The sequence below is a fragment of the Cyprinodon tularosa genome, unplaced genomic scaffold (assembly GCF_016077235.1).
Source record: "Cyprinodon tularosa strain WSP-4 unplaced genomic scaffold, ASM1607723v1 ctg676, whole genome shotgun sequence".
In the NCBI taxonomy this organism is placed as follows: Eukaryota; Metazoa; Chordata; class Actinopteri; order Cyprinodontiformes; family Cyprinodontidae; genus Cyprinodon; species Cyprinodon tularosa.
The window spans coordinates 277,537-289,749 of record NW_024039425.1 but is presented as its reverse complement, the minus strand read 5'-3'; the positions used below and the strand labels follow the sequence as shown (position 1 = coordinate 289,749).

General features: G+C 35.4%; 1 protein-coding gene across 2 annotated transcripts in view; it reads left to right on the top strand.

Annotated features, from left to right (window-relative positions):
* The window catches only part of LOC119771507 (SLX4 interacting protein), a 55,696-nt gene that overhangs the window by 27,467 nt on the left and 16,016 nt on the right, over positions 1-12,213 (top strand). For both annotated transcript variants that reach the window (XM_038267540.1, XM_038267541.1), the window contains one exon: positions 10,887-10,955. In XM_038267540.1, the coding sequence (XP_038123468.1) occupies positions 10,887-10,955 (69 nt within the window). The remainder of the gene's footprint in view (positions 1-10,886; positions 10,956-12,213) is intronic.

Sequence of the window (12,213 nt, the reverse complement as noted above, 5' to 3'; positions counted from 1 at the left end):
AGCAGAGGCAGATAATTTATCTAATAGTTAGGGCTGGGTATTTTCACCAAAGTCCTGAATCGATTCGATTTTGATTCATACAGTTCTAAATCGATTAATTTCGATTTGATCTGTTTTTACAATAATGAAAGTGGTTCAACTGTGTTTCAAAATACTCATGTATTTTGTTTTTTCCTGTCACATTAAACACAAAGTGCAAACTTGTAAATTAGACAGTTTAAACATGAGATGTGAACAAAACTATCTCATTAGTGCAAACTTGTTTGTGAAAAGTGAAAAAGTGAAGCCTCACTCGAGCAAGCAGACGTGACACAGCAGACATTCATGAGCTGCATTATCTTCACTGCACAAACCATATTTGCAGCTTTGTCTGTAAAAACTACAGGGTGTTTTCTGGTCAGCCCCCATTTGTTAATGTCTTCAGTCAACCTATTGGCTATATGTGTGCAGCTTTCTGGCTTGAAGTGCATCTTTCCTGCTTATTTTAATGTGAACGTCATGCAGGTCACTATAAAATGAATCAATCTCATTCCCTAGACATCGATTTTGCAAAAATGTAAAGGAATCGATTCAAGATCGATTAAATACATTTTTTTACCCAGCCCTACTAATAGTGTCATTAAGCAATATTTAAAATGTTATGGTAGCTATCCAGGCATTTTATGTGAACTCTTCAAATTTTGTCAGTTCACTCTACCCAAAGTCCGATTACACTTAATCTGTGAAATCAGTAGTTGACGATATGTGCTGCTGTACATCAGACTTCCTTTATGATCTGAAAAAGTTTTGAATTTGGTTTGGATATTTCATGGTCTGGATATGGTTGTATGTCCTATTAAATTATCTAAAAAGGGGTCTGTGACCCAAAGAGCCATTTTCGCATTCAGTCCATTCAAGTACAATTCTAGAACCACAACTTGACCTTTTAAAAGAAAGAAAACTCATGATTATTTCTAAATCTATACTTCAGAAAATGTAATGTCATTTATGAAAAAAAGCATAATTGTATTTCTATTTTAAGTTTGAAAGAGCAACTTTTTTATAAGACATTATTTTTGAACAGCTATAAAAAGACAATTTTTAACCTATCAAAAAAAAAAAAGATCTAAAAAATATATCTCATACTTTCACTATCAGTTAAATGACATTACTGGAAAAACCTGCATAAAAAAACCATCCATTCATCCATGGGTGAAAGGCGGGGTCCTTCCTTGGACAGCTTATCAATCCACCTGCATAAACCACATTTGTTATATCTAATATTTTTTTTATTTCAGAGCCATTGTGGTGGGTCCACAGAGCCAATTGGAGCTCTTGAGCCACAGGTTGCAGACCGGTGTTATAAAGAAAAACTATCACTAAACTCTGAGCCTCATCTCACACAAAGGAGAATACATCAATACTTTACTTTTTTGGATTTGAAAATTATAGATTAACTTGAAGACTATGCAGCATAAGTTTTACAGTCTAATCTTTGGTTATTAAATTGTTGTTTTGGACTTCACGGTTTTGTACAAACAAATAAGCTTTAAGCCTGATGCAAGTGTGTTAATACATGTCCAAAAAGCTGCTTTGAAATTCCTCCATTTCAAAGTAGAATCTTTCTGAAAACTTGTGTTAATTTGTAAAACAAGGTATTATAAAATGTATTTTAAGAGGCACTAGTAGCCAGGAATGTTGATGACGTGTAGAAGTAACCAGAAGTTTCTATAGCTGTTTTAATGATCTTGTCAGGATATGTCTGCAGTTAATGAAGTCTGTTCCACTGGGGCTTACCTTTAACCTTGGACTGAATAGTTCTCACCCTAGTCTGTTCCATTTTACTGTCCTTGTTGCTCTACATGGTTTTGGTTTGTTGATGTTTCTTTCCTTTCATTGTTTTCCCAGGAAGTGGTGAAAGCTGCAGTGTGTGTCAGTGTGTGCTTTGTAAGTACAGTAATCTAGTCTTGGCACTAACTCAGAAGACTCTATTTCTTACTTATTCTTTTAGTTGTCCTGTGCTTCATTACAAGATGGCAAAAACCTCTTCAGACAAGCGGTTCAAATGTTATCTACCACAATTTGGAAAACATGGTGTGCTGACTTGTTTACGGTTTGGATGGACGTGTCATAATACTGCTGTGTGTTGGATTTCCAAAAAATGAAACAAGATCTGCACTATAATGAAGTACAAATGAAACCTTTTAAAATGTCTGTTCTGCAGATCTGGGTATTGCACCATTGTGGGCTGCAGTTGCCGCAAAAAGGAGCCACTCGTTCCCAGAGGAGGCACCAGCAAGCTGTTTGTGAGAGAGAAGCATGTATGTAAGCTTAGCACGAGAGAACCCAGGCAGAGAGCCAAGAGCAACTCTGTGCTTTGCAGGATGTTATAAAAGTTGGAGCAACAGCTGATGTCTCAGGCCATGGCGGTGCACAAGTTCCCAACTCTCTGTATAGACATCCCTGTCAAATTTGTCCTGGGAATTGGCAAGCTCAACCTACCATGAAAAAGCAGTGAGAACAGTTGTAAAGCAAGACACACAGCTATAATGTCAAGAAGTCTGATTCAGAACCTCCGAAAACATAAGAGCAATGAATGTGGAATGAAAGATGCTTAGGTCCTGCCCTCGTGGACCAGAATGAGCATAGAAAACAAAACAGAGATAGAGATCTGCATTCCTCTCCGGGTAGATATCCAGAACAAGTGATATATGACTGCTCCTTTGCTATTTAAGGACTAACGGCATATCAGATTTTTCCCCAATAAAGGATTGCTGCTATTAACTATGAACATGCCCAACATACTCATGGAGTGCTCTAATGTTATTTCCCCTTTTGATTAATCACAGTATATTTAAGGAATGGTAGCTTGTCTATTATTACTAGATTATGTTATTCATTAACTTGGCAAAAGAAAATATTTAAGTTTTCACAGTTAAATAAAGCAGATATAAGATATTTTAACAATTATTTATTTCCCATGTTACTATCAAAAGATTTTTTTCAAAATATATGGTTTAAAAAAATAAGCTTAAAGGTAATAGCTGCATCTTTTTAATCAAAACAATTAGCCTGAACCATTAGTATATGCTCAGAACACCTAGGTTGTTTAGAATAAAAGTGTCAGTTTTACTGAAATAAAAAACTTTAGTCTATAAAATTTTTTTTTCAATTTTGACCAGTCCAAAATTAATAAGCATTTATTTAGGGACAGATGCCTATTTTGGTGGGAAACAAGAAAAATTACAGTAGCGGGGCTATTTTAATCTCAATTAAAGTAGCCCTACTACTTCAATTGTGATGCTTGAGCCCCGCCTGAAATATTGGCAAAGGCGGGTTCTGTGATAGACCTGAAAAATGGCTTCTTATTATATTTCTCATATACAAAAGAACGAAAAAAAAAAAACAGAATAACAACTGTAATCTGTTTTTTTTTTTTGACTTGCTTGCTGTTTGCCACTCTATTGCTCTACTCCCCTCTGCTAATTAGAGTGAGCAGGTTCTACCATATGGTGCAGCTCATCTATGTGTTGAAGTTCAATGCAGCATTGTTTACATCTGAGTATGCCCTGTGCATGCATCCTAATCATACTTTTTTAACCACACCTGTTATCTTGCCTTCGTATTTTGCTCTCTGGCTACCAAGCTTTGCCAGATTTTCGAAAGCCATCGTGACAATAAATATCCAGTCTTCTTTTCCCGCCTTTCTGGTCTTGATCATGTTTGTGGATTTCCCTGTTCTTTCCAAACCTTCTTTCAGTATTTTCCTGGCTACCTTGCTTTTACCTCCCGACTATCCCCTCGTGCCTTCCTCTTGGACCTAAATCTGCCTCCGTCTGTCTGACTTTAATATGGATTCAAGACTGTTCCTCGGATTCTGTGACTTTCTGCTTCAACTGCTTCAGCATCTTTTTTTCATGGAGCCCTGTCATTTCTCTGGGTTTGTACATATAAACAACTATTCCTGTGAGTTTTGTTACTGGAACGTCTGGATAAAACTCTCTTTGTCCTACAACCTGTCAAGTTCACAACAACATTAACTACAAAATTCATTTCCCCACTCTCCTGTTCAAAGAATTTGTTCATAACTGCTGGTGGCTACAGTTTTCCTTCTGGACAGGTAACTTTAATATTTGCGAAAGGTAACCAATAGCATTAGCGAAAATGGCGCCAGACTGGCAAACAATGCAGAGTGAGAGCGTTTAAGTGTGACGCTTACTGTCCAGGAGGAGTTAAAATTTTAGCTATCAATTTTAACCTCAACTTTTCATTCGAGGTTTACAATTTGATGAGTTTGAAAGGGGCTAGCTGCAGGATTACGCTGTCGCACAAAGTATCACAAGTGTTGCTTAGGTCCTACTGTATAACTACAAAACAAAAGAAGCCCAGTTTTTGTTCCTTCCACCTCCTTGCTTTACAGCTGGTTTGAGATAGCCTAGTGGATTATTTTTAACTGGAACAGCAGAGTGTATTCTACATTTTTGCAGACTGTTTGTCTATTCTGTCAGGTTCTGTTTAAAATAATGCTAGACAGCAACACTTTCAACAAGTAACAGGAAGGCTTAGCTTAGTATGCTGAAGTTGATCAGTGTGGCTTTTAAATGTACGAAAAATACTAAACATTATTGCAAATCAAACTAAAATGGGATTTGTTCAAACATGTTCTTTTTGAGGACATATTTTAGGCTTTAAAAAATAAAACAAACAAAGCTAAAGGCTTAGGAAGAAAAATAAAATGAATAATTGTACTTTAACTGGCATGTTAAGGCAATATACTTCCCTAAGTATAATGAGGTTTTTATTTATATCTAGCAAAGTATTAGAGTTAAGCCACAACTCCACCAAAACAACTAAAACTGAGGCCAGTTGTGTTTAAACTCTAAAAGAAACTGTAAAAAATAAATAATAACTCTCATGTCTGTGGCTAAAACCCAGCAGGCATTAATAAATAAAAATGATTTTACATCAAAACACAGTGCCCAACTTATGATTATATAATTGATGCTGTCCTTATAATGAGAGTGGTTTGAATTTGATACATAATAAAATACATTTTAAATTGCAACTTGTTGCCAACGTGGGCTAATTTGGTACAAACCTACTACTGTCAAGTTCTGCTGCAGATTATAAGTGGTGCAGTCATATACAAATATTCTGGGTGATAAAACAGTTAAATGACTCATGTTAATCCCTTACTTTTCTTTTGCAAACACTGTTTTTTGGCTGTCTTCCATGCTTTAAAGCAGGGGATTGCAATCCCATACTACTAATGCTAGAGCTTTTTTTTTTTTGTGGCTGAACAAATAATTTTGTCTCTCAGACATTAGTCAGCCCTGGATTAGATGACTAATCTAATTTAAGAAATTAATGAATAACAAGGGTTATAATCACTAACGTGAGAAAAAAGGATGTCTTTATCTCATTAGAAGACAAAGGCAAACTTGATGCCACCTCTTGTAAGATGGGTTAAAAAGCCTTAAAATAGGTCAATGTTTTATTAACGTAGCATCATTTCACACTGACAGCCTTTCCATTGATTACTTTTATTTAGTGAGGGGTGAAATTATGTTTTCAGAGGCAATGAACAATTTAAAAGGCCCAGTGGCATACATATTTGCACAGTATATATAAAACAAATTTCACTAAACCTTTAAACTACCTGAAATTGATTGAAATTTTCTAGTAACTTCCTTTGTGAATCCTTGACTTCTTGTTTCTTAGAATTATAAATGACATAACACATTAGGTACAGAGGGTTAGGGTTAAAGAAGTATACATAAGTACTGTCATGGCAGAAAAAGATATTTTCTGTGCAACCATCACAAATAACTTCAGTTGATATCAACTGCTTTCGTATTATTTATGTTTTTTCTTCTAAAAACAACCATTAGGTCTGGTGTAGAAAAGAGCCTCATTCCCACTGTAGAGTATGGGGGGATCTTTGATGCTGTGAGCCTGTTTGGCTACTATTTACTGTGTGAACATTAAGGTCTTATAGAGGCTTAAATAGGATAATGATCTGAAATATAACGCTAAACGAAGACAAAAAATGTTAAATAGACACAAAATCAACCTTGTTCTGTAGCCATGTTAATCCCAACACCTAAAGCCTGTAGAAAACACTCAGTTAAGCCAAGCTGTCATAAATGCTTCCATATCGAAATAAGTAGTGCTTCAGAATATCAGGAAAGCATGACTTTTTTCTGATACTGATAAGAAATAAACTCCATCCCCCTCTTTTTTTAAATGTTTAATCAAAGTGTCTATAGTCCCTAACCTTCTGATTGAGGATGCTAAGATCTAGATTAAAAGAGGGCATTTAGGATGCTATTCTAATGACAATTGCAGATCTCAGTATATTGAGTGACTCTAGAACAAAATACAAACAGTAAGAATGTCATTAATTGCTTATAACTTGGGATTTATTTTTTTTCACTCAATGACCGGTGTTAAATTAAAGTTGTTTTTTTTCTTTTAAATTTGAATTTTATATATTATATATATATATATATATATATATATATATATATATATATATTTACAGGTGCTGGTTCATAAAAATTAAGAATATTCATGAAAAAGTAGATTGATTTCAGTAATTCCATTAACAAGTGAAATGTACGAAAAATACTCAAACATTAGCAATCAAACTAAAATGATTGTTCAAATGTTTTTTTGGAATTTTTAGGCTTTAAAAATAAACAAAAAATAAAGCTTAGAAGATAAATAACATGAATAATTGTACTTTAACTGCATGTAAGCAATATACTTCAAATAATAGGTTTATTTATTAGCAAATGTTGAGTTAACCACAACTCCACAAATACAACATAAAAGTATGAGGCCAGTTGTTTTAACTCAAATAAACTGTAAAAAATAATAATAGACTCTCTGTCTGGGCTTAAAACTCAGCAGCGGCATTATAATAAAATGATTACATCTGAACACTGCCCAACTTAGTGTTATATATTCAGATTGCTTCTAAATAGATGGTTTATTTGCTACATTAAAAATAATTTTAATTGCAACTTGTGCAACTTAATTTTACAAACAATACTCCATAGATTTTCTTATAGGGTGCAAGGTCATAAGATTTGCTGGGTGATTAAAACAGTTAAATGTCATGTTAATCCAGTACTGTTCTTTGGACACTGTTTTTGGCTGGTTCATGCTAAAGCTGGATTGCAAAATATAATGCTGCATCTGCTACAAATAATTTTGTCTCTCAGACATTAGTCAGCCTGGATAGATGATATCTAATAAGAAATTATGAATAACAGGTTATGTGGCATACGTGATGAACTAAGGATCTCTCAAGAAAGACAAAGGCAACTGATGCCACACTTGTGACATGGGTAAAAGCCCTTAAAATAGTCATGTTATGTAACGTACACTTTACACTGCAGCCTTCCATTGAACATTAGTGAGGTGAAGTGTTTTTTTTTCAGAGGCATATGAACCTAATTTCAAAGGACCCAGTGGCATAAATTTACAGTTATCATAAAACAACTTTCACCAACCTTAAACACCTGAAATTGATTGTTTCTCTTAGAACTTCCAGGAATCCTTTGACTTCTTGGTTTCTTAGAATTATAATGACAAAAATTAGTACAGAGGAGGTAAAGATGTATTTCATAAGTCTGTATGGTGAGTATTTCTGTGAACACTCAATACTCAGTGAATCAACTCTTTGTAATTCCCCATTTTTAAGGTTTTTCTTCAAACAACCTTCAGGTTGCGGTTAGAAGAGCCTCTCTTGCCACTGTTGAGTATGGATCTTTTGCCTGTGACCCTTTGCCTCTATTTAATGTGTTGAACACTGAAGCTCTGTATAGAGCTCTTAATAGATTTGTCTGAATTAACGCCTCAACGAAGACAAAAAATGTTAATGGTCAGCAAACAACTGTCGTAGCATTTATCCCACATATGCTGTAGACCTCATTAAGCAAGACTGTAAAGACCCATATAATAAGTGGCTTAGTTGCAGGAGTTGAGTTTTTTACTGATTATGATAGCTGCCCATGGCCCTCTATTTTGTAACATTTTACAAATGTCTATATCCTTCTGATTGATGATGAAATTTTGAGGGATTTTAATTTTTATGCAATTGAGATCTCAAATTAAACAGAAAAAATTAAATAAGTTAGAATGTATTATTGATTATAATTACGAATTTATTTTTTCAAATCAATGTACTGAAATTCAAATCTAGTTTTTATTTTCTTTTAAATTGATATTTTATATTATATATATATATATATATATATATATATATATATATATATATATATATATATATATATATGTATATGTATATTATATTTAGTTGTTGTTTTTGTCCCTGTTACTGCTACTGATATATCTAAGCTTATTCCCTTTCAGTTTAAGCGTGTGACAGTGTGTGTCACTGTACACTTCTTGTATAGTGTATAGTGTAAAAGTTTCCATAAGTCACAGAAAAGTATTGACAACTTCCCCTTCAGATTTATTCCTGGGGCTTTAAACCGCCTGCATTTTGTGCCAATGGCTGTGTGGGGCAAGTTTGGGTTATGAACCAACTCTGGGAAGATACTTTTCCGATGATTGAAAAAAAAAAAAGAAGTATGAAGTGTTATTGCCGAGGGGCGTAAAAAAGTCTCAGACGTTAACTCCCATAATGTCAGTTTTTTTTTTTTTTAAGAAGCACAACCTTGTTTTGGACTTGATGGTAGTCATAGTGCATATTTGACATTATCCAGGGACTTTTTTGAAAGAGTCTGGAGTGCAAAAGGTCAGGATTTTCTCAAACTTTGGAGGACATGTAATCCTTTAATTGAAGGCAAAATACCAGAATCCTCCCTCAACTCTATAGTTTGTAAATAAATAAAAAAGAAGCAAAACATGAATTATTAGAAAGGTAGTGGCAGAGTTGAGGAAAGTTGAATATGCCAGTGTAAAGAGTTGGAAAGGGTGCAGGACGGTACCAAAGGGGAAGCAACCTCCTTCGGCTTCCCAGCATCGAGAAGTAAAGAACAACTGAATTGCATGTCAGCCAGACCTTTGCTTTCTGTCAACAAATTCCTGCCAGATTAGGCAACAGGCCACAGTTTCTGCCCAGCACATCTTAAACACTGTGACAAACATTTCAGAGTGGAGACTCGACCCATGACTTCTCTGCTGCTTCCAAACTTAAATGTTATTAAAATGAAGCCCTTATTTTATAATCAGTAAATAACCTCTCACTGGCTTGCAGAAGTATTCCTACTCTTAATTTGATCCTACTACAGCTATAAACTTCAGAAAGGTGCTTATATTTGTGAAATGTAAAGAGAATACATGTTATTTTGTATTTTTTTTCTTTCTTTGAGAAATGCAAATCAGGAATATTCCCTAGAATCCTCTTTTCTTGCAGTTACAGCCGCAGGTCTTTTAGAGTATGTCTTTACCAGTTTTACACTGAGATTTATGCCCTTTGTGCTTTGCTTTGTAGCTCAAAGCTGTTAGAATAGTGCGTCTTTGAACATGAATTTTTAAGTCTAATTACAGGTTTAGATCTGGGGTTTGACATTAATATGTTTCAGTCCAACCCATTTCCTTGCATGTCTCTCTGCATGAATAGCGTTCTAGCCTGCCTTGTTGGAAGGAAATCCTTTGCAGTAATCTCTGTTTTTTTTTGTTTTTTTTTTGGAGCCTCCAACGGCTTTTCTTCTATGATTGGTTTGCATTTTGCTCCATCCATCTTCCTAGCAACTCTGGCCCACTTCCCAGTCCTCGCTAAAGAGAGAGCCTCCCCACGATGTTGACACCATCAGGTTTCAGTGTGGGGGTGGTGTGTTTAGGCTAACGTGCAGCAATAGTTCTGAAACCATACATGCTGAATTGTGGGATGAAAATTAATTATTAATTGATGATAATTGTCACAATTAAGATAATTGTCTTAATAATGTCATTTATTGAGAGAATAACCATTGCAGAATATCAATTAAGCCAAAAGTGGGTAAAAATATACACGTTTTACATGTAATAAAATCTCCTCTGTCGAGAGCTTCTCAAGTAGTGTAGTTTTAGCTTCACCTGGATCCAGTTCTGTAAAAAAAGTATCTTTTACTATATTATTATAGTATTATAAGTTGTTGGACTGTAATCAACAAATTAATTTACAAAAAGTATGTTTTTTAAGATTAATTGAAAAAAATAATTGAAGGATTAAGGATTAATAAACTGCTAAAATAACGATAGCTGCGGCACTATTTTAATAATAGTTTGATATGACCAGAACACTTTTTTCCTGTTTGCTTTGGTCCCTAAATGACTTGTGGTAAAAACTGACTTTGAACGGCTCTCCTTTAATAGCAGCTTTCTTCTTGCCACTCTTCCAGAGTTCAGATTTGTGGAATGTGTGACTGATGGTTTTCTCCCACCTGAGCCTTGGTTCTCTATAGTTCCTCTAGAGTTACATTGGGCCCCTTGGCTTTGTTTTTTTTCATCAAGATCTGCCCACTCAGTTAGTTTACATGGACAGCTGTGTCTTTGTAGCTTTGCAGTTGTGCCATATTCTTTTTATTTTTATATGATGAATTAAACAGAGCTCTGTGAGATGTTCAGAGTTCTGAATGTTGTTTTTGGGCCCAAATCTGCTTTAAACTTCTCCACAGCTTCTTTAATATCTGAGGCCTTGAACAGCTGTGTTTATACTAACATTAAAATCCAATTAGTTGCATCAGATTTTATTTGAAGGTATAAAAAAATGGATTTGAATACAGCTTTACCTTGGGGTTTGTAGTTGTGATGTGACTGAATGTGAAAAAGGTCAAAGGTTAAAAATACTTCATAAGGCCGTGCAATTCTATTAAGTGACCAGTATGTTTTAATGTTTAGAAAATGTTTGTGCACCGTTTAATGTTAATTGTCTTTCTGTATTTTTGTAGGGGAAAACTTCAACCTTGTGGCCAATTTCTTCAGGCGGCACTCCAATCTCAGATGTGTTGTGGAGCAGGGTATGTGACCAACATGCTTTCCTGCAACCTGTCCCATTTAAAATAATCAGAAATGCATCATTTTCAGCCAAATTTCCCACCAAAAGAACAAGTCATCTGCGGATTGCGTGTTGATTTTTCTCTCCCTCACTTGTTTTTATGTCTTGTCCCTACCTGCTAAGGGTGTATTTGAAAGCAGGCAGCCGTTAAAAAGCCCCCTTGAGAGGCTACTGGGAATGGGAGAGAGGGAGGAACTGTGCGACTGTCTATGGAGGGCAGTGGGAATGTATCGTCACGGCCCATCTAGTGCCTGTGACCCCTGGGGACCTTTTCATGGGACCAACATGGTTCTCTTCCTGTCAGTAAAGTTAATATCTGCTCCCTCAGAACTGAGGCCTAGATGTTGGGGCAGCGGTGACCTGCTGCTGAGTAAAATGAGGGTTCTTTCAGCAGGTCCGTTACACATCAAATTAGGCCTGGTCCTCTGGGGTCAAAGGTGGTGAAATTTAGTACACTGAGTTCACTCAGCATACATATTAGGTTAGATAAAATCAAAAATATCATTAGTTTTAGTTTCTATTGGTAAAAATATCCAATGCTAACCTTCTGAAGGTTTAATGAAAGCTAAAAGACGTTTATCTGGAATTGGAATTTTTTTGTTTGTTGTGTTTTTTCCGTCTGAAAATATGAAAAATGTGTGAAATAATTTCAAGCTCCAGACGGTGGGTTAATTAACACAAAAAATAAAACAAAAGATATAAGTGTGATGATAAGAAGAGAAATGTAATCATCAGGAAGTGTTGGCCTAGTGGGTTAAAGCAGCGCACTTGTGGTCTGAGAAGGTTGCAAGTAGCCCGGTTTAAACCCCACATCCTCCACCCTGGGTTCCTGAGCAAAACCCTTAACCCCACATTGCTCCCCTGTGCCGCACAGTGGCAGCCCACTGCTCCCCAATGGGATGGGTTAAATGCAGAGGTAAATTTCTCCAATGTTAAATCAATAATTTGTAGGTACTCTTAACTCTTTATTATTATGTAGACTTCACATTGCATCAGTATCTCTAGCAAAGCACCATTCTACCACTGCCTTGCCAGGTAGTTGTATCCTTGCATTATTTTTTCCCAAACAAAGTTCTTTTTATTGTAGCTAAATAGTTCAGTAAAGTGGCTTCTCTTATATTGATATTCATGGGGTTTCCTGTTCATGGGAGGCATGAGCTTTTTTTTTTCTTCTGAACATCAAAACCAACTTCCTTTCATCTGATGTTAAAAGTTTAGGT